General features: G+C 42.7%; 2 protein-coding genes across 2 annotated transcripts in view; both read right to left on the bottom strand.

The window, feature by feature from the left end:
* Positions 1–23,215, bottom strand: part of LOC125900970 (uncharacterized) — a 674,134-nt gene that overhangs the window by 85,064 nt on the left and 565,855 nt on the right. The gene's annotated exons all lie outside the window — the stretch shown is intronic.
* LOC125900324 (uncharacterized) overlaps positions 1–23,215 on the bottom strand; it is a 31,819-nt gene that overhangs the window by 8,303 nt on the left and 301 nt on the right. The window contains exons 2-4 of the mRNA XM_049595225.1: positions 22,910–22,987; positions 22,540–22,772; positions 22,260–22,395 (exon numbers count right to left, since the gene is read on the bottom strand). Coding sequence (XP_049451182.1) covers positions 22,260–22,395; positions 22,540–22,772; positions 22,910–22,987 — 447 coding nt within the window. The remainder of the gene's footprint in view (positions 1–22,259; positions 22,396–22,539; positions 22,773–22,909; positions 22,988–23,215) is intronic.

Below are 23,215 nucleotides of genomic sequence, written 5' to 3'. Positions count from 1 at the left end.
TCTCCCTCTCACTCTGTGTAACTGTATGTGTATCTCCCTCTCACTCTGTGTAACTGTCTCTGTGTAACTGTGTGTGTACCCCCCTCTCACTCTGTGTAACTGTGTGTGTATCTCCCTCTCACTCTGTGTAACTGTGTGTGTATCTCCCTCTCACTCTGTGTAACTGTCTCTGTGTAACTGTGTGTGTACCCCCCTCTCACTCTGTGTAACTGTATGTGTATCTCCCTCTCACTCTGTGTAACTGTCTCTGTGTAACTGTGTGTGTACCCCCCTCTCACTCTGTGTAACTGTGTGTGTATCTCCCTCTCACTCTGTGTAACTGTCTCTGTGTAACTGTGTGTGTACCCCCCTCTCACTCTGTGTAACTGTGTGTGTATCTCCCTCTCACTCTGTGTAACTGTCTCTGTGTAACTGTGTGTGTATCCCCCTCTCACTCTGTGTAACTGTGTGTGTATCTCCCTCTCACTCTGTGTAACTGTCTCTCTGTGTGTAACTCTGTTGCGCTCTTCCTCTGTCGCTCTCACTCTCACTCTGTTGCGCTGTCTGTCGCTCTCTTTCTCTCTGTCAGGGTGGGCATTCACCACAAAGCCCCAGCATCTAGGTGTGAGCTAATAAGTAAACCAATGCACCAAACACATTTGGTTGAGGAATTCCACTGTACCTTGTTCTTCTTTTCCGACGTTCCTCTGCTTCCTCCTCCAATTCCAAATCAGTGGTTGGACATCCAGTATTCACATACTTTTCTTCATACTGTTTGGCCTTTTCTAATGAGTCTGCAAAAGAATAAGTAGAACATACAGTATGAAATTTTTAAGAAGTATGATTACTAATTAAGAAAAGGTTTTGAAAATGGCAATCAGATTTTAATTCAGATAAATTTCAATTCACATCAGATAATGGTGATGCAGTGACTACCTACCACAATTAATTAAGAGCCGGACATCCTCATATGTGGTCCATCCTTCATGGGGTGGCATGTTTTCTTTGAGGGCCTTCATATAATTTATGTTTTTTGGGGGCCATAACAATGTTCCTTCCTTAGGATTGAACCAGCTGGCAAGAACTGTTGCAGTTCCGCCGTTTGGAAATAGTACAACGGCCCACAGCACCACCTCACTTTCCATCCTGTGTACAATAAATGTATTCTAATATTCTGATTGTAATTACATTTACATATAAATAATAAAAATCATAAATGCCATTAACGTGCCTAGCAATATGAGTGGTATGCTACTGCATATGAGCAATTGGAATAGCGATGAGGCCATTTCCTCTGATTCTGGATACAGAACACATTTACGTTTAATACAACTCAGTTTCCCAACCCCAATATCATCACATAACTCCTTAACCTTGTATGTACCTATGCATGAGGACTCACAGGGATAAGTGTAATATGATTCTTGGTGTCTGAACCTTTTGTATATCACATAGACCTCATTTTCTTCCTGGACTACATTCTGGACTACTGCAATTCCATCTCCCAACTCAATACAATTATCCCCCTGCTTTGTGGACAAGGTAAAACGACTACAGGAGACCTTTGTGTACTGTAGAGAAACACTGAAATGTTGAGGAAGTGGACCATCAGTATGGATTTTCTGTAAGACTGGTTCATCTGATGGTAATGGAACCTCGACATGTGGCATTTCTGACAATCTTTTGACCACCTGTTGTAGAGGTTGGTGTGGCTTATGAAAAGATGCTTTATTTGTCCAAGATAATTCTCAAAGGGGAATCCCGAAACATTATCCAAAGGTCCAAATTGTTTGTATTCATCGGCTAAGTGAATAAGCTGGTGTACATTGTACACAATCTCATCCCTGCCATACAACTGTCCAAAGTGTTCCACAAAGGAAATCATCAATCTATGTGCAAATTCAACCATATCACCAGAAATTCCAGGAGACAACAACAAATACATGGCCACTGAAAACAACATGAAGTTGTCATAAAACTCACTGGGAAGGCAATCCTTCAGCACTACAGGACCCCAGTACAACATGAAGGACCAGAGCTCAGTGGCCTTCCAACGATCTAGCTCATTCAAACCTCTTGGCTTGCGATTGAATTCACAAGGGGTGTTGGAATGTAACCCTAGCAGTTTATTTGATATACTGTTAACAGTTTGTGAAGGAAGCCGAGTGGCTAGTTTGCCCTTTGACCAAATATTCAACAGTTTTCTCATCACCCCAAGACAACATAGGTGCATGTAATCAATTGGGAATGAAGAGACCATATTTACTATCCCTGTTAAAGGACTGAGTGTTTGTTTCAAGTGATGTTCCTCATCAATCATCTCACAATAACTTGCATCTGTCCTGAGCCTGACATTTGTGTCAGGATATGTCATTTTGTTCCTCCATACACCCTCTTGATGACACTTGTCACATCCTGAGTATCCATTATGTGACTTTATATTTTTGACGAAGGCTTTGGCTGGAGCATCACACACAAATGAGGAAACCAGTACATTAAATCGTTTACCATTATGAACAATGCCATTAGCCAGTACATTTTTAAGGTCACTAACAAATTGCTGTAGATACTCAACAATACACCTTGGCTTGCTTAAACCACAAAAGATACCAACAATAAATGGGGACTTAGTGTAATCACATCTTAGAATTGCAAGTATAGGCCAGAACTGAAGTCTTGAACTCTTAAAGAGGGGGAGACCATCTATGTTGAACTGTAAAGTAAGAGTTCTGAGGTTCACTGGTAAATTTAAACATTTCAGTCGTGAAAGTATTCCTTGCATCAATCCAAAATGATAGTACTCGCCACCTTGCATTTTAGTGGTTTCAACATGAGATTGTGTTCCAAGCAGGGTTCTTCCATCTTTTGGAAGCCTAGGGTGAAATAGTCTTAAGATGGACAGCAGAGCGGACAGAGCAACCACACTGATTGAGTAGGATGTTGCCCAATATCTTAAACTCCTTATGAGCAGATCCTGACTAGGCTGATGCTCATCATCACTGTCAGAATCAGAATCTGAGTTAACTTCATCATTGTCAGGTTCACTACCATCTGTATGATCATTTTCCATTTGTACGTGATCTGATTCAACTTCACTATTCCCAGCTACACTACTATCCACATGATCCCTTTCCATGTGTACATTGGAAGCTGGTGGTGCATCTAGTTGGGAAATGTGTGAGATTCTGAAGGGTGGTTCCCTATTCCCACATGGGTGTACATTCTCCCTTTGATTATCAAGAGTTTCCTCATATTCCTCAAGAATATCTTTCTCTATGCTCCTTACAATTTTGCTGACTCTACGTCTTTTAGCCCAATAAGAGGTCATCTTGAGAAAAGAGAGGTGGTGCTACTGTGATTGCAATTATTACTTGGCCTTCTGTATTGCAGTGAATCCTCTCGACTTGTAGTGTTATCACAACCCTGAAAATAGAGGAAATCAAAGCATAAGATGTTTCCAGATGAGCGTAGCAGAGCCGCTAGCTGCTCAGCCACTTCTATGGTGGCTGGTGTTTTTTGGTTTCCCTCATCAAACTCAGCAAATACACAATCCAACAACTCCCAAACGCTGAGTTGTGACCGGCACATTCACCACGCTATGAGATAACACAAACCCGCAGGGTTTCCCCCAGAAAACTTGTTAGGCCCGGTGGTAGGGTGACCCCAGTGTCCCAGCGGCCCAGTGGCAGCCCACCAGTGCCAAAGTGTGTTTTTTATATACATATATCATTATATATCCCCCCAAAATATATAAATCCCCATGGCAAGGCCCTACGTATCAGTAACAGATTCATTAATGGAGCAGTAGAATGGTTCCATAAAGCCTTGCCTAATGTTTAAAGTTAACTGAAAATTGTAAAATATTACCATAATCATGTATTATTATAAGACATTTTATGTAACATATTTTAACACCAGCTACTCTCTTGAAATGCTGTCAACCAACCACAAAATAAATAAATAAATTAATAATAATAATAATATGAACAGTTTGCACTAAAAACTAAAAGACAACTGTCTGAAGTAGGCGTTATTTAGGTTTTTTTCTCTCAGAGATTTGTCTGCGTCTGCTTCCGGTTAGTTGCCATGGGAACACATGACACCCACTGATCTACTGTTTGGACTGGAGTGAACATAGATACGTGTGTATATATCTATGCCGAGTAAAAAACAAATGTGTGTAAACGGGAACCTTAGGAGCTGAAAAATCAAACGCTGGATCATTTTCATATGTGGTGAAAGCATGTGGGCTCACAGAAGCTCTGAGCTCTGTGCTAACAGCTAACAGCCCTGCTACAGCAGCTGGCTGAGTCTCTCGGAGTCGCGGGTCGGTTCTCGTTAACGGCAACGCGGTCGACTCGGTGCGGAGCTCTCGGTCAGCTGGTGAAGCAGCGGTCTGATGAGCATGACGTCCGGGACATGTCCCGTTATGCGCGATTATGCTCAACCAGAGATGGTTAGTTGTGACGTTGTCAGGTGATGAAAAAAAGACACCTGATCATGTTTTGATGCAGTGCGAAGTAAATTAAAAAAATACTAAACAATGCTTAGCCTGGCAGGGGGCAAGTAAAGCCTGGTGGCCCGCCAGGCTTATAATACACTGGGGGAAACCCTGAACCCTCAACGTAGCGTCTGCACACGGAGCTAGCGTTATCTAGAATGCTGGCACTAGTGCTAGCTAATGCTAACGACGCTAATAAGCTACAACCTCACGGTAATAATTCACAAAGTTGACATGCTGGAATTTCCAGGTGAAAACACATTATGTTCTCATTAGGACTTACCAGTTTGTCTTCTTTTGTCACTCGAAGGTAATAAAAGCCGCTAAAAGCTGCCAACCGCTGCCAACTGTTAACTGGTTTGAACTGGTTTGGTCTCAGGAGAGAGCAAGTCTCGTGGGCGGGGGCACAGATGCACAGCATGCCATACATTGAAACCATGTCTATTTAATGTTGACATTTCAACATTGAAAACCCAGCATCTATACAATGCTGATTCGACAACATTTTTTCAAATGTTGAAATGGTAGCTGTAATTAAATATTGAATAAACATAGATTTATCAACTTCAACCAAAAATAACCAATTTCACCAAAATTCAACGTTGAATCACTGTATTTTGCTATCTGGGATGATAGTTTCTCATGGTTCGGTACTGGTTATGGGTTATTGTTGGTGTGTTCGTACTGGAAGTAAAGCTAATATCCGCCTCAGGGTGTGTTTTAGTGCATCGTCACTGGAAAGCGCAAGAGACTCCAGCTGTTTCTGTCATGACCCTCCATTTTACAGTCCCCCCTCCCTTCTCTGTACATCTGTGCGTTCATGAAGTCAAATCCGAACAGAATCGTGACTCGCGATGTTTATTTGCCTAAAAGCTCCACTCTGCCTCCGCCTCTCCTCCAGAGCGGTCTGGAGTTCGGCAGCTATGTGCGATCAAGCTCGGGCTGTGTGTGTGTGTGTTTTCTGGCTCCTATTTGCTACCAGCTGAGTACACCGGGTGCATTTATTAATTGGTTAACAATCACAAATCGCCATGAATTCAAGCATGTTATGAATTCACTTACAATAATACAATAACTTCTGTCTCTACCATCTGAATGAGACACATAACACGCTGTCTGCCACCAGCTTTGTGTGGAAATAGTTCAAAATATTAAACAATGAAGATGCAAACTGTGCGCTGCGCTGGATGGATAAAATCCGCTGGATTTATGTTTGCTGCAACTTTTAGAATCTCAGATAAAATCCCAGGTGAAGCTCGGATCTTAAAGATCACTGGATTTAATCCAAAACCTATCGGGATGAAATACTGCATGTGATGGATTTACCATGAGCTGGCTGTGGCACAAAGTGAACCTCACTGAAGAAAGACGCCAAATTCTCCAGGGAATGCATACAGTTTTATTTTATGTTCATAATAATGTTGATTAATATTGAAATGGTGATCTTCTTCCTCAATAATAATTATTAATATCAGCAGAAAGTACACTAAAGTGTTGAGGTTGGGAACATACATACATACATCGGGATAGAGCGCCTCTGTTTCCAGGATAGAAAATGTAATTTTCGGGAAAACATTAATCCACACACCTCCAAAAGGCTATTTATGGACTCTGTCAAACTACGAAGTACGAAATTGAGCAAAAATAACTACAGAAAATAACCATAAAACAGTACCGAACAAACAAACCAATGAACATGGTCGGGATCAGCACCTTGGACAGCGCATTAGCACCTTGGAAAGTACCGCGGCCGCAAGTCTAACTGTGCGTTCACACTGGACGCGAATTCGCAAATTCGCACGTCAAGATTACATACAAAGTCAATGCAAAGACGCGATTAGACGCGAATTCGCGCCGGGCGGCGCGATGGACGCGTTTAGCGCGACGCGATGGACGCGATAGACGCGATGGACGCGGCGCGATGGACGCGAAATTCGCGTCCAACGCCTCATCGCTCGAGTTGAAAATATTGAACTTTTGAGGCGAATTCGCGTGACTCTGTACCGCGAAAGCCAATCAGCATTGAGATTCTCCCGACGTCACTGGCGTGTGTCAACAACAATAAACTGCTACTCACCGGAGACAGATGGACAGGCGCTCCGCAGCTGAAATGGAGCGGCTGTAATTGGTGTCCTGCCCGGAGATCCTGGCGCCAACCCTCGCCAACAGGTCCTCAAACTGGGCCCCAGTCAGCCTGAAGTACCGGTGAAAGCGGCTATCATCCAGACGGAGTTCCTGAAGGAGGTGGTGAAACTCGCCGAGCTGGATGCGCTTCTGCAGGATAGGGTGAACCCAAAAACGACGGCGTTTGGCCCTCCGACGCTTCTGGGACTTCCAGAGGAGGTAAACATCAAAGCAGCGATGGTGGTTATCTTGCCATGGTCGTCAGTGACCGTTGTTGTTGATGCCGAGATGAAGGAGAAACTTATCATTGCGGTGTGCGGCTACCCGGAGCTATATGATACTACGTGTCTACTCTGCAGAGACCGCAACAAAAAGGAGCAGGCTTGGGTGAAAGTTGACGAGGAGACTGGTCGACTTGGTAAGTTCTGTAAATATGTGTGTTTAATTAGTTTGCAGAATGATTGTACTATGAACGTTAGCACTAGCTTAGCTCCGGTTAGCTTAGCTCCGTCATTCCTGCTACTTGCGCGAATGACGCGATGACGCGAATGAACAAAATGGTCAGGTGTCGAAACTCGGGCGTTACGGGCGGCGCGTTACTCGCGTCACGCGCGTGCAATTCGCTTCACTCGCGTCCGGTGTGAACGCACAGTAATAGATATGGTGGAAATCTAACTTTACAGACTAACTTTAAAAGATGTCACCATTATTATTCTAATGAGCTATGTGTCTGTGGATATTAACTGAATAAAATATTGAAATATTAATGAGAGTTTTTTTGATATTTATTTTAGGTAAATTAATTATTTTATTAGTCAAATGATTAAAAATAATCCTCCGATTAGTTGATCAAATAATTTAAAAAAAATCATAAGGTGCAGCCCTATTCATGTGGTTCTTTGATCTTCTGAGTGGCTCCCTGTGGCTTTGACAAAAAATTATATGGAAATGACAAACACTGTCCACTTCCACCATCCTCGGGCTGTCAAACTGCCGTCCTGTCCTGCCAGTGAGGTGTGTGGATTCCCGGGAAATGTAATCAAGACCATTTCCGAAAATGTTTTATTTATTTATCTTTTTAAACACAGAACACATTAAAATATATTCAGAAAAAAATGTAGGGCGACAGTTTACTGTCATAAAACATGCAGCAGATATGTGTGTGCGCCGGTAAAACACAACACAGACTATTAATTAACACAAAGCGCATATTCTAATTGACTGATCTTACTAGCCTACTATTTATTGCTTTGTTATTATGCGAGGCTCGCTCTGGCAGCCTCGGCTTGCACCAGCGGAGGAACCGCAGAATACAGGAGTGTGGATTAGTAAAGTGTCCTTTAAACATATTTTCTATCAGCAATTAAGTGTAAATATGTTAACGCAGCACGTGTGTGTCTCGACACAGCTGAGGCGCACACACATCACAATCGCAAAAACACCTTCATATATGTTGAACAGTCGTGTGCGCGCGTCTTTAAACTTAATCTCACTAATAAGGAAAAAATGAATTATTATTAGAATTGTAAAGCTCGATAAATCTCTAAGTGCGCGCAGGATGGAATCACAGCTGTCAGATCGTCTTACACAGATCAGCCAGCTGTAGTGGAACAGCTGTAGTGTTTGTGTCTGTGTGTTTATCGGGATCCAGAAAAAACAAGGATTAAACAATTATGATTTCTAACATACAAAGATGTTATATCCGACCCCACGAGACCGGCACGACCCGGGAGAAAAAGGTCTGTGTGCTTCTGTCAGAGCTGGTTGGATATACCAGAGCGTAATTTTGTGCACTTTCTCTGTTTCCTCCACCCACAATAGTGTTTGCGGGACAGAGGAGCGAGGATGGGGACTTGTTGTAAGGATGAGGAGCACGGACTGGACACGTAACTGCTCCTCAATCCACAATGAACAACCCGGGCTCCCCTGCAATCCAGACCCTGCTGCCTGTGTTCGTCTCCCGACCTGCCATATGTTTTCTGTTCTGTTTATCCTTTTTGTGCTGGGGCTCTTTTGGATATGCTGCTGGAAATAAATTTATGATCACGAACTTGAATCGTACCTGTCTCTTTATTTTATCCACACACAATATTACAAAGCTATTTAGTGGTCAAGCATATTGTTTTTTTGTTATGATATTGCCATATTCCTATCACATTTTAAGTAAATACATGTTAATTTCGACTATGGATATGGAGATATTTATACTAATTGAATGAGGGGCTGCGCTGAGCATCTTTGATTCATCGTCCAAACATCGTTTGGAGGGCATTTTTTACCAAATGCCGATGTCTCGGCGACGTCTTCCCAATGAGCAAACGCTCTCCATAATACGTCTTGCCGATGCAACTTTATTCATCTTGCCGATGTCGGCGAGACGTATGCGTGCTGTCTGTGTACATTTCTGTAATATATTTACTGAAATGGAGGCGAGGCTCAGTGACTAGAAGAGCTGAAGAGCACTCCATAGCTCCATAGCTGTAAGTTACTCCAATAGCCGGTGGCAGCCGACTCGGCTAGTGCTAACACCGGGAGCTAACGCTAACGTTGATCCTCTTCTCCGTGAGTGAGAGCGATGTTTTAGCCTAGCGGGCAGCTGGCTCACAGGCTGGCCACTGGGCTAAAACATCACTTCAGGTTAAAGTGGGAAGAAGCAGCGGGTTTATCGGGCAGCTGAGTGAAGCTGGGTGAAGTGGAGGCTGCGGAGGAAACACCGGGATGGGTTAATGTCCGGAGCTTGAGCAGCCCGCGAGTCAGGCGTGCAGCCTGGCGGGCTCTAGCCGACCCGGCTAGTGCTAACACTGGGAGCTAATGCTAACGTTCCTCCTCTTCTCTGTGAGTGAGAGCGATGTTTTAGCCTAGCAGGCAGCCCACGAGCCAGGCGGGCAGCCTGTGAGCCAGGCGGGCAGCCGGCGGGCTCTAGCCGACTTGGATCCCGGCTAGTGCTAACACCGGGAGCTAACTCTAATGTTCCTCCTCTTCTCCATGAGTGGGAGCGATGTTTTAGCCTAGCATCCCCACTCCTCCCTCTACTTCTGGTGGAGCAAAGGTAGAGGGAGGAGTGGCTCATGACACACTTTGTTTTGGTCTACAGGCAGTGCACAACAGCATACCTAGCAGTGAAACGATTTCGCTTTTTGACCCTTTAAATAAATGTTTATTTCTCTTTAAAACTGTGTACTTGCATCATTATGCCTTTATTATCCTTATGTAAGTTTAAAAAATGATCTACAATCAGCAAAATTTCAACAATAATAAAAATGGTCTTAAAAGCACAATATTACACAATATTGCCTATCACAATTTTTGATGCAATTAATCGGCCAGCAAAATCGGCCAGCAAAATTTGTTGTCATGACAGGCCTAATCATAATAACAATAGTCAAGTTTTTATAAAGTAGTTGAAACTAGCTCCACCTCCAGCAGCTATAAGTATATGCTGCTCTAACACTAACTAACTACATTTTTGTCTCTTAGGCAATAAACATCAAAACACAACATTAGATGTCATATTTGGGTTTATATTCAACTAAGGCAGGCAGTGTGTGATCCATGTACTGTACTTTTTTTAAAAAATTTTTTACTGTAACTGAAACACAACGCAGGAGCGGGATGGGACAGGAGTCATTCTTTTGGGATTGGATGAGACGGGATTTTTTTTTTTTTTTTTTTTCTTTTTCATGGGATTGGGACGGGATAGGATTATTTTTGTAGGAGTGGGATGGGACAGGACTGAAAATCCACTCCCGTGTCACCCTCTAGTTCACACTAAATGCATAGGCTACTTACACATTGTACAACCCACCATTTCCCATTTCTTTAGTGAAGAAAAAGAAAGAAAAGGTGGTTTCAAATTGACTGTATTGGTCATCAAAATGCAGTTGCACCACATACATAAGAGGGTTGAGACTATCCAAAGTGTCCCAAATTAAATTCAAGGGGTCAAGAGATGTAAGAGGATATAGATAAGATAAAGACCACCTCATTGTTGCACAATGTGTTTTCTTTTTTCAAATATTCTCAAATAAATATGAATATTAATCACTCACTTATCTCTTTGGTTCACCTGCTGACACTCACTAAAAAGGTCATAGTGTATGACAATGGATAAGCAAGCATGACTTTATTTAGAGTCATAATCCAAAAAGCTATAGTGTGTGTTTGAATGTGTACAGTTAGCTCGTTTGGTAGAAAGTCGTGTTCCATTTCACTTGTAAATGCTGACTTCTCATTCATCACATTTCCCAAATAGCAGAATTGAATTTGATCCTATAGGCACCTCAGTTAGGGAGGATGGGACTCTCCTCTCTGTTGTAGCTCCACTCTGTGATTCGGACTGATAACACGTCTAGATTTTAACATACAAACCTGGCACAGTGCTGCTTTAAAGGCACAAAATAAACACCTGAGAAAGAGAGAGATGTGTGGAGACCCTCGGGGGACAGTGGGCCGACATTAAACATGCAGGTCTGAACTGTAGTGAACTCGGCCATCATAATAGCAGTAGCTTGTGTTCGAAGTGTGTGACCTGAGTGTGTTTGCTTGATCTGGTTACTATTGTGCATTTGGATTGATGACAGCTGAATACCTAAGGGGGGTGTGTGAATATGTAAAATACACTGGTGAGTGTCACTGTCTCATTGGATATACTGCCTAGCAATAGGACTGTCTCTCACACACACACACACACACACACACGCACATGCACATGCTAAAACGTGGATTTGTTGCTGCTGCCTAGAGAGGTGAAGCAGTGAGGGGACTGCGCTGTCCATTCACCACAGTAGGGGCATGAGAAAAAGAGTGTGTGCGTGCGTGCGTGTGTGTGTGTGTCACACTGTGATTATTTAGTGCCATCCTGCCCCCCTCCCTTCATCTTAAATAATTCAGGGCCTCCCCTCATCACTCTCATTATAAATATTTCAGCCTTGGTGACAGGGAACGCTCGTCTCGTGCGACAACTGGGAGATATGTTCTAAAAGAGAAGCACAGGGTGTCTGTGTGTGTGTGTGTGTGTGTGTGTGTGTGTGTGTATGAGTGTGTCTGACACAGAGACTTACACACACACACACACACATGTATTTATGTATAGTGGTTGTCGGGGGGGTCAAGCCACCCACCCTGAAAGGCAGTGAAGGCCACTCCGCTATTCCTCTCTTCTCTAATCAGCCCTGCTACCAGGGGCTAAAAGCACCTGAGTGCTAATTCATGGCCCCACACACACACACACACACACACACACACACACACACACATAGCAACATCTATTTCCCCCACAAACAAACCTGGCACTTTACAAAGAGAGCAGGAATGGAGGGATGATGCTAATTCTCTACCCCCCTTGGCACAACATCAGTATCACATTTGGACGATGTCCATTGTTGATGTGTTGAGCCCTGTCAGTGATCCTGTTGTAAATAAAATGGGGCTAAACTGTAACCCCTCAGTCAATGATTATAAGGCCCACAACAACCATTATCAACAGAAATCATTTAGTGCTTCAGGATTGCACAGATCTATGTTTTTTTTTCCCAAAAATCCCAGACCTCCTCTGGCTTCTTGTTACCAGCTCGAGACAGAGTCCTCAGATGCAAGGTCACTTCCTGATTGAGAATTGCATATTGTGGCATATGAGTGTGTAACTGTGAATTAACTCAGTGTATTTGGTTGGGGGACAGTGGGGTGGGGGCAGGGCTGTGGAGTGAGGGGGTGCAGTGGAGTGAGGGGGGCCTGTGGGGTGAGGGAGGGCTGTCAGCTGAAACTGCCACTGAGCAGAGGGAGGGGGACAGGTCGCTGCTGGGGAGGGGACAGAGTCTACAGCAGAGGTGTGAATGGGTACAGTGATGGTGGGTGGGGACTCAGATCCACAGTCAAAACTCACAGGGGGGATTGTTGTATGGACGTGCTGACGTATTGCGGTAAGCGAGTTGTGTCATTTCCAGTGTTTCTGTGACAGCATCTCTGTACCGCTCTAGTGAATTCTACTAGCCTGCTTTCTGCTTTCTCACTTCAGTTGCCTTAACATCTACTTCAAGTCTTAACCCACACTAGTTCTGTTTAAGCACTTATAGCTCTCCTCCTTTTTATGACTTCCCTGCTAATATCTTAGCTGTTGTTTGCACATTACTAGCCTTGGTAGCTACATTAGCTTAACAGTTAGCAATGGCTTCTCCCTCAGCTCTTTCTTGCTCAGTGTGCCAAATGTTTAGCTATGCCTCTGCCTCCTTTAGTGACAGTGGTAATTGTAACAAGTGTAGCTTATTTGCTGCATTGGAGGTGAGGCTTAGTGAATTAGAAGCGCAGCTCTGCACCATGGAAAACCATTCAGTAGTTGCAGTAGTTACCCAGTCCCCTGTAGCCGGTACGGAGCCACATAACATAGCCTGCGCTAGCAGTCCTCCAGGAACACCTGTTCAGTCGGGAGGTTGGGTTACGGTTCGCCAGAAGCACAGCTCCAAGCCGAAGCCCACGGCTCACCACCAGCGACACACCCGCTGAGGATAAAACTCTGGTTACTGGCAGCTCTATTCTGAGAAACGTGAAGTTAGCAACACCAGCGGCCATAGTCAGATGTATCCCTGGGGCCAGAGCGGGCGACACTGAATCAAATTTAAAACTGCTGGCTAAAGCTAAACGTAGATTCAGTAAGATTGTTATTCACGACGGCGGCAATGACACCCGGTTACACCAATTTGAGGTCACTAAAATTAATATTGCCTCGGTGTGTGAATATGCAAAAATGATGTTGGACTCCGTAGTTTTCTCTGGACCCCTCCCAAATCTGACCAGTGATGACATGTTTAGCTGCATGTCATAATTTAATCGCTGGCTGTCCAGGTGGTGTCCAGCAAACGATGTGGGTTTCGTTAATAATTGGCAAACTTTCTGGGGAAAACCTGGTCTTATTAGGAGAGACAGCAATCATCCCACTTTGGATGGAGCTGCTCTCATTTCTAGGAACCTGGCAAATTTTATTAGTAATTCAAATCCCTGACAACCCAGAGTTGAGACCAGGACTCGGAGACGAAGTCCTATACGCCTCTCTGAGCTTCTAGTTCAGTTACTCAGCCATAGTTTTCATAGTTTATACAAACGGTGTCTGTCCCCTGACCACCTAAATTATTTAAATCTAAAATTAAACAAAGAGGAGTTGTGCATAACAACCTCATAAAAATTAAAACCTCCTCTGTAACAGAAAGACAAAACAGGAGAATTAAATGTGGACTGTTAAATATCAGGTCTCTATCGTCTAAAGCAGTGATTAATCATTAATCATCAGAAAATCATATTGATTTACTCAGTCTCACTGAAACCTGGCTGTGTCCAGATGAATATGTTAGTCTAAATGAATCCACGCCTCCCAGTCATAATAATACCCACATTCCTCGAGGCAGCGGCCGAGGAGGGGGAGTTGCAGCCATTTTTAACTCTAGTCTGTTAATCAGCCCTCAACCTAAACTAGACTATAATTCATTTGAAAGCCTCGTTCTTAGTCTTTTACATCTGACCTGGAAAACCTCGCAGCCACTTTTATTTGTTATAGTGTACCATGCTCCTGGCCCGTATTCTGAATTTGTATCTGAAAGAGATCAGATAAAGTTATTATTGTAGGCGATTTTAACATTCATGTCGACGTTGATAATGACTCCCTGGCTACCGTGTTTATCTCATTATTAGACTCCATTGGCTTCAGTCAGGGTGTACATGAACCCACTCACTGTTTTAACCATAACCTCGATCTCATACGTTCTGACGTATGAAATTGAAATTGATAACCGAACAGTCTTTCCACAGAATCCCTCGCAATCGGATCATTATTTGATTACTTTTGATGTCTTTTTAATCGATTACACGCCACTCAGCAACAGTTATTATACTAGATGTTGATCAGATATTGCTGTCGCAAAATTTAAGGAAATGATTACTCCGTCGTTAAATTCAATACAAAGTCCCTCAGTAACAGAGGCTTCCTGTACCGACTTTGATCATTTTGTGGATAGCGCCATAGGCTTGCTGCGAACAACACTTGACTCTGTAGCTCCTCTTAAGAAGATGTTAAAAAAGCAAAGAAAGTTCGCTCCTTGGTATAACTCTCAAACCCGTAAGTTAAAACAAATATCGTGAAAATTTGAAAGGAATTGGCGATTAACCAAACTGGAAGAATCTCGTTTAATCTGGACAGACAGTCTCAAAACTTATAAGAGGGGCCTCCGCAATGCCAGAGCAAACTATTACTCAGCATTAATAGAAGAAAATAAGAACAACCCCAGGTTTCTTTTCTTTTCTTTTGACTGAGAGTCAGAGCTCTATTGAGCCTTGTATTCCTTTAGTCCTTAGCAATAATGCTTTTATGAGCTTTTTTAATGACAAAATTCTAACTATTAGAGGCAAAATTCATGACCTCTTGTCCTCAGATAGTACCTATCTAACCTCAAACACAGCTGTGAAACCTAATATATATTTAGATTGCTTCTCCCCAATTTCTCTTCAAGAACTGACTGCAGTGATTTCTTCATCTAAATCGTCAACGTGTCTCTTAGACCCCATCCCAACTAGGCTACTTAAGGAGGTCTTTCCTTTAGTTAACACTCATATATTAGATATGATCAATATATCCTTATTAACAGGCTATGTACCACAGTCTTTTAAGGTAGCTGTAATTAAACCTCTACTAAAAAAGCCCACCCTGGATCCAGAGGTGTATAACTATAACAACAAGTGTATAACAACTATAGACCAGTATCTAATCTTACCTTTATGTCAAAGATCCTTGAGAAAGTAGTCGCAGACCAGCTGTGCGATTTTCTCCATGATAATAATTTATTTGAGGAATTTCAGTCAGGATTCAGAGTGCATCATAGCACTGAGACAGCACTAGTTAAAATTACAAATGACCTTCTGATTGCTTCAGACAAAGGACTTGTCTCTGTACTTGTTTTATTAGATCTTAGTGCGGCGTTTGACACAATTGACCATCAAATTCTACTGCAGAGACTGGAACACTTAATTGGCCTAAAAGGTTCTGCACTGAGCTGGTTTAAATCTTATTTATCTGATCGTTTTCAGTTTGTTGACGTTCATAATGAATCATCCTTACATACCAAAGTTTATTTTGGAGGTCCGCAAGGTTCTGTGCTCGGACCAATCCTATTTACTCTATATATGCTTCCTTTAGGTAACATCATTAGAAATCACTCTATAAATTTCCATTGTTATGCGGATGAACTCTCCGGCTAATTCAGAATGCAGCAGCATGTGTACTAACAGGAACTAAGAAACGAGATCATATTTCTCCTGTTTTAGCTTCGCTGCACTGGCTCCCTGTAAAATCCAGAATTGAATTTAAAATCCTACTGTTAACTTATAAAGCTCTAAATGGTCAGGCTCCGTCATATCTTAGAGAGCTCATAGTGCCATATTATCCCACCAGAACACTGCACTCTGAGAACGCAGGGTTCCTTGTGGTCCCTAAAGTCTCCAAAAGTAGATCAGGAGCCAGAGCCTTCAGCTATCAGGCTCCTCTCCTGTGGAATCATCTTCCTGTTACGGTCCGGGAGGCAGACACCGTCTCCACATTTAAGACTAGACTTAAGACTTTCCTCTTTGATGAAGCTTATAGTTAGGGCTGGCTCAGGCTTGCCCTGTACCAGCCCCTAGTTAGGCTGACTTAGGCCTAGTCTGCCGGAGGACCCCCCTATAATACACCGGGCACCTTCTCTCCTTCTCTCTCTCGTATTCTATTACTGCATCTTGCTAACTCGGCCATTCTGGATGTCACTAACTCGGCTTCTTCTCCGGAGCCTTTGTGCTCCACTGTCTCTCAGATTAACTCATATCGCAGCGGTGCCTGGACAGCGTGACGTGTGTGGTTGTGCTGCTGCCGTGGTCCTGCCAGATGCCTCCTGCTGCTGCCATCATTAGTCATTACTCATACTTCTACTGTTATTATACACATGACTATTGTCACACATGTATACTGCCAGATATTAATACATACTTTCAACATATTGTACCACAGTAGCCAGAACTATAACTATAATATTATTACTTTCAATAATGTTGTTGAAAGCTACTGTCATTACCTGCATCTCTCTCTCTCTCTCTCTCTCTCTCTCTCTTTGTGTCATACGGATTACTGTTAATTTATCATGCAGATCTGTTCTGTACGACATCTATTGTACGTCTGTCCGTCCTGGAAGAGGGATCCCTCCTCAGTTGCTCTTCCTGAGGTTTCTACCATTTTTTTTCCCCTGTTAAAGGGTTTTTTTGGGGGAATTTTTCCTTATCCGCTGTGAGGGTCATAAGGACAGAGGGATGTCATATGCTGTAAAGGCCTGTGAGGCAAATTGTGATTTGTGATATTGGGCTTTATAAATAAAATTGATTGATTGAATTGATTGACTTGAATTGTATTGCCATGCATATTGAAGCACCTCTCTCTACCACATACTTCATCCAAACTGCTTCAAAATTTCTGCACGATAAGAGCCCCGCCCTCAACGCCTCTATATGCTTGTAGGCAATCTTGCTCATGCCTCCCCCTTGTGGAAACAGGAAATGCCCTATTATACATTGACATTGTCCGATTTGCTCGAAACTTCACATGGGTAATGACGGTCCACCCCTGAATGCACCTGGTTATGCTCGTAGCACCACCTGGTGGATGAACGAAACATTGCATTTCTCGCTCCTGCCAAGGTTTTTCTCCCTTCCCGCTCTGCGCTACAGCCCCCGCATGCCTCAGGCCCCTGCTGTTGCATGGGGGAGCGAGGGCCCAATCACAGCTGCTTGCAGCTTTAATATTTTATTTGTTCTCTGTTTCACCATCGAGTTGAAAATCTGAAGAAAAGGAAACAACTTTCTTCTTTTATTAGAAAGATTGTTCTCTTCAAGATCTATTATTTCCCTCGTCAACTTTAATTATGGATCCAATCAGGGACGTGCACAGACATTTGGAGGGGATATTGCTCTAACCTGGAAAAAGGTGTAAGGAAATTGCTCAACGTCAGTAAGCACTGAAATGAAGAGACTCGGAGAACCACGGAGAAAGGTTACAGCCAACGGGATTACTTTAATTGCATCATACAACTTAGCACACAGGTTGTAGATCACAACAGAGAACAGTGGGATGCAGTAGAAACAGAAACAGCCCTGCTTATCCAACTTTCAAATGCCTTTATGCTGTTGAATGTGGGCGTCTGTTCGTTTGTGTGCGTGTGTGTGAGTGTGCAGACTGGTCTGGGATTATGATCTCATTGTCCCAATAGGTTTGATTTCTTGGGAAACCTCAGTGTTTTCTGCTCCGTTTGATTTCCGAGAATTGGAACTGCGCACAAACCTCAATTTATCAAAACAACTCCTTTATCTGAGTTTTCCTAGCTTTCCAAAAGTCACTTAACTCAAAAACAACTTCTTATAAGGATTCTTTCCTATTGCGAAACCTAGCCTATCTGTTCCAACGGTCAGGTCACTCTGACCCAAAAATGTTCTGCCCCATTTGATTTCCCAGGACTTGACTACGCAAGAACTACTCAATATACCAAAACACCTCTAAGGAGTCCTTTTTATTGCCAAATCACCACATTTGATCAACTGCTTCATAAACCTTATGCAACTGACATCATTTTCACCTTTGATATAGAATGATACATTATCTGCCTCTACATAGTCCCTCCTCTTGATGATTTTATCATAAATTACTGTATGGTAAATGAACGCCTATGTTTGTATAAGTATGACAGTGGCGATTGCTCTAAGACTGCAAGGGAAGCTCAGCTTCCCCTAAAATGTAAAAAAAATAAGTGGTCAAATATGTACTGTTGTGTTTACATTTCATTGACTAAATATGCGCTAGAAAGCGTTCAACTTTTGTTCAGAATCAGCTACTTATCACAGGTCACTGACGTGACTTTCTTCTCATTCATTCCCATAGCGTCACAGTGCATTAAACAGTGTTGAAGCTCAGCGTCCAAAGACTTCAATGGGGAAGCACAGAGTGGGTTGTTCCACTGCAGCGAAACTAGACAGTCATTGGATAAATGCTCGGTTTTGTCCCACCCATCGGACGCTCAGCATCCTTCTCTGGGAGTCTGTGGGGCAGTGGGCTGGCCTCGGCTGGCCTGGATGCTGGGCTTCTGCATGATGATTGGATGATCTGGCTGAATCCCTTTTTGATTGACAGCGAAATGAGTGAATCAGCGATCTTGAAATATAAACCACCACCGGAGCATTTTTCAAGTTTCATTCCGTTGTTCCAAGTTGATCTGGAGACTTTTCCAATCCTCTTAGTGACTTTTTCTTTGTTAAAAACGACTAGCGACAAATCTAGCATCTTTTTCTGGTGTTATTGGAGACTGTACTCGTGTTTGGAGACTCTGACTTCTGTCGCTCTGCAGTTACTGTCTCCAACGAGCAGCGGGTGCTGCTCTGAGCCCCTCCACCGTCCCAGAGCACTCACAGGCGGTCACACTAGCCTCGCGCAGCAGCCCCAGAGGGTAGAATTTACGTATAACTAAACGGACACATTTTATGATGTAGACCGAAAATGAGCTTCCCCTCCTTGAAAGACCAGCAGCCGCCACTGAAGTATGAGTAGGATATATGGCAATGTGAATATAACCAGTGTTCCTTACTAACATGAATATATGGTCTTGTATGAAACTCTTGAACTTGAATATGATGATGCATAAGAACACATACTATATGATGACATATGAACTTGGCATGAGTATATGATATTATATGATATTACATGAAATACTTAAAACATATTTTAGCATATGTCAACACTGATGGAGGCGATAAACCTGGCGGCTGTTTAATCCAGGAAAAGTCCTCCATCGGCCCCTTCCCGTTAGGCAGACTAACAGATGAATTTTCAGCAGTTGGATCAGGTACATCAAATACATCAGATAAAATGCAACTTACTTGTTAGATTAGAATGGAATCACAGAAATCATTTTGATTAATATGCATAACTTGCTAAGTCGAAATCAGAGTACATTTTCCTCTTGTAAAATCAAAACAGGAATGAATACAGGAAAAATAAAAAATGAATACAGAAAATGGCAACAGGAAATGGTGTCAGAGCAGTAAAGTATATTGTTTTTATGTGATATCTTATATGTGGTTGTGGTGTATATATTCCCCGTCTCTCACAGTTCCTCCTCGTCATTTGAATTGTCTATGTTATCAGGAATTGGGAATAAATCTGGTATTTCCTCCCCCCTCTGCACCAGAAGAATTCTGCACACCACTTGTTCAGGGGTCAGCATACTTAGCATTTGTGCTCCTGGTATGTCCGTCACAAGGTTCAGCTTTTTGTCCATCGCTCTCTCACACCATTTCTTCAGGAGAGGCATGATGCAACATGTCAATAAGAAAAACAGAATTAGTACTATCAGTACAATTATCCCTATTTTAGCCAAAACGGCTTCCCATTTTCCAAAAATTTCCTCTAACCCATCCCACTTGATGCTTCCACCCTTACCAGCATTTTCAGTCATTTCAGATTTTAAGGCTTCAAGCTTACACAAAGCAACAGAAAACATTCCATCAGGCAAAGTGTTATTCGATTAACCTGCTCCTGACTGAACGGCTTAAGCCTACTTTACACTACATGGTTCAAGTGACCCAATTCCGATTTTTTCCTGTCAAGTGGCACAGATCAGATCTGTAACATGAACGTGTAAACAGGAAAAAAACGCATGATATCGGATATTGTCAGATCAGATTCAGGCCTTCTTCATATGTGGAAATGTATCAGATTTGAATCAGATATCTGCCAATAGGTCTGTAATCTAAACAGACAGATCGGATATTTCCTGGCAATCCACATCGTATGTCATGAATAATACGACGACAGCGCATTTTGATGACATGTTCATGAGCGAGGGAAAGGAAGGAAAGCCAAATAAATCGCACGTTGATCAAAAACTATGAACCAAAAAAGCACAATCTATCCCAAGTGAGACAAACAGCCTACACAGCCTCTCTACCTGAGCAGCTGAAGCTGCGGCTCGCACCCTCGACACACAGACATACAGACTGTGCTTCCTCATGCCAGCCAAACGTGTGCGCAACTGTGAGAAATAAATATGTGAGGTGTACGCTGCTTTTCTATCTTTTTTTATTTTTCTTTCTTTTTTTTCGGTCAGCGACATACGCAGGACGGGCTGTTTTTATTGACTGAGTTGATTATTAAGACATAGTGATGTGCGGATCGGCTCTGATAGCACCCGAATCAGTATGTACCTATCAATCATCCAGCTGCACCCATCTGCAGCTGCACGGACATTTCCACCGCTCTGTGTAGGCTAAGTTACCTTTTAAATTATGTGGAACAGCGCCAGCTTTCCAGGTGATTTATTCTTTAACGATTAACTTCAAATATTTAAAGTTAGTCCTTAAAATTGCTTTCAATAATACAAACATTTCCATGCGTGCAGTAATGTCACTGTAGCAAATACCATGGGATATTTACACAGTGGTCAAGAGTGCTGGACCAGAAGTGTCGCACAAAAAAACGGAAGCTGGCTGCGTTCTGTTTTGCATCCGTGTCTCCGTGAAAACAAGGCGAATAGAACATGTAAACAGCAGTCAGGAAAAATCAGATATAGGCAACAAATCAGAATTGGGCATCAAGACATGGTAGTCTAAAGGCAGCCTTAGAGTCATAGTAAAGCTTATCTGAAAATGTTGGCATGGGTTTCAATACAGTGTGAACTGGGAATTTTGTGGTTGCATCATACTTATCTTGAACATGGTTGTGTGTTGCTTCCTGGAGTGGCTATGACTCCAGCGGATGTCCCATGCTCCTTGTCTGACTTGGACTGCTGTTGGATTCGCCCACACCACGGCCCTTCTCCTAAAGATCTTCACGTCTCTTGCCTCCATCTTTTCAAATGATTGTTTATGTATATCACAGGATTATCTGTCTCTGTGAGGGGTTTACCCCACAATGGTTTAGGGTCAACTCGTGTCGGGTACTCCCCCCTCAATGCTGCCCACAGTCTCCCACGATAGACATTAAATTCAGTTCCATCCGCCATGGGACTTATCATCCACTCACACCCATTGTGCTTCAGCATGTTCTCCATTGCCGAGGCTCCGAGAGTTTGAGCCCACACCTCCTTCACATCCCCCAATGCCAACAATTTGCCAACAGTAGCCTCCTCACCCCACCTGCAAATCCACCCACACCCCACTCCAAAACTAGACACCATATCACAAATCAAATTAAAAATTGTGAATTGTTTTACATTTTAAAGATTAATGATAATAATCATATCATAATATTGTTAGAAAAACTTCACTGTCAGTGCAAATCAATACATCATTGCAGATATAAACTCTGAACTCAGGAGACTGAGAGTTGATATTGCTATTGAATACAATACATCAAGTAGTGGAAATTCAAAACTATATTTTGCAAATTCAAGTCATTGTAAATTGTATATTTCAATCACCGTTTAGTGTATCATCCAAAACTAAGTAGGACCTATCTGATAAATATCTCATACCAGTGGCTTTCTTTTATATTCATTCCACCTGGTCATGCCAATCATGTGTGATTCACTGCAGCAGTGCTCCTTCATTCTGACTTTGGCCTGTCTCCACATCTTTACCCCTCCAGACTTCCATGATACTGACCTACTCTTGTACTTCTCGTCATTAAGAGAAATGCGGCAGCTGAAGCAGTACATGGCGTCATTCTCTGGAGAATACTCCAACCAGGGGTTTTCATCATACCAGTGGCCCTGAAAAGATCGTCCGTCTTGATTTTTTGGGAACTGGACAAGAGAACGACAGGGTCCCACTGAATTTGAGAATCTGACAAAGGCCTTGTTGTACTTTATATTGTTCTTCTGAACATGGGCTGGATCAGTGGGGTTTGGTAACTGTAGCAAAAAATAAAATTCTGTGGGTGCTTTTGCCCAAGTGGACTCTGATGTTGCTGCCTCGTTCTCCACTTCTTCCCTCTCAATCTCCATATCCTCCCTTGCTGTGTCTTTCTCTTCATTTCTTGTCTCTCTCTTCTCATTCCCTCTCTCCATATCCTCCCTTACTGTGTCTTTCTCCTCATTTCTTGTCTCTCTCTTCTCATTCCCTGTCTCTGTCTCCTCATTTTCTGTCTCTGGGCAGTCTCTGTTCTGGGCAGGCTCACAATCTATCAAATACAATTAATTAAATGTTAAATTAAGAATACTATTGTCCACAGCATCTATCTTTCTCCTTATCACAATCTTACTGATATGGCCCTTTTATAGTAACTCTAACACTCTGCTTACCACCCTAATTATGTACCTGTCTGATGTGTTCTGTGATGCTCTGCAGGCAGCTCTCCCTCACTCTCTGGTCTGGGGCCTTGTGGTTGGGCCTCATCTTAAAAAGAATTATTAGAATCAGAATTGAGTAACTTATACAGTACTTTTCACTGCTGAAATTGCACAAAGACAACTGAACACTCTAGTGCAGCCAGTTGGATTTCTATGGACTGATGATTCTGGTGATGCCCAGGAATTAGACGGGAGAAGGTTATATCTAGTCATTTATGTTAAAAAAAAAAAAAGAAAGAAAGAAAGAAAGAAAGAAAATGGCCTACTTGTATAC

Source organism: Epinephelus fuscoguttatus, linkage group LG14, assembly GCF_011397635.1.
Source record: "Epinephelus fuscoguttatus linkage group LG14, E.fuscoguttatus.final_Chr_v1".
NCBI classification, from domain to species: Eukaryota; Metazoa; Chordata; class Actinopteri; order Perciformes; family Serranidae; genus Epinephelus; species Epinephelus fuscoguttatus.
This window is presented reverse-complemented; position numbering and strand designations above follow the sequence as displayed.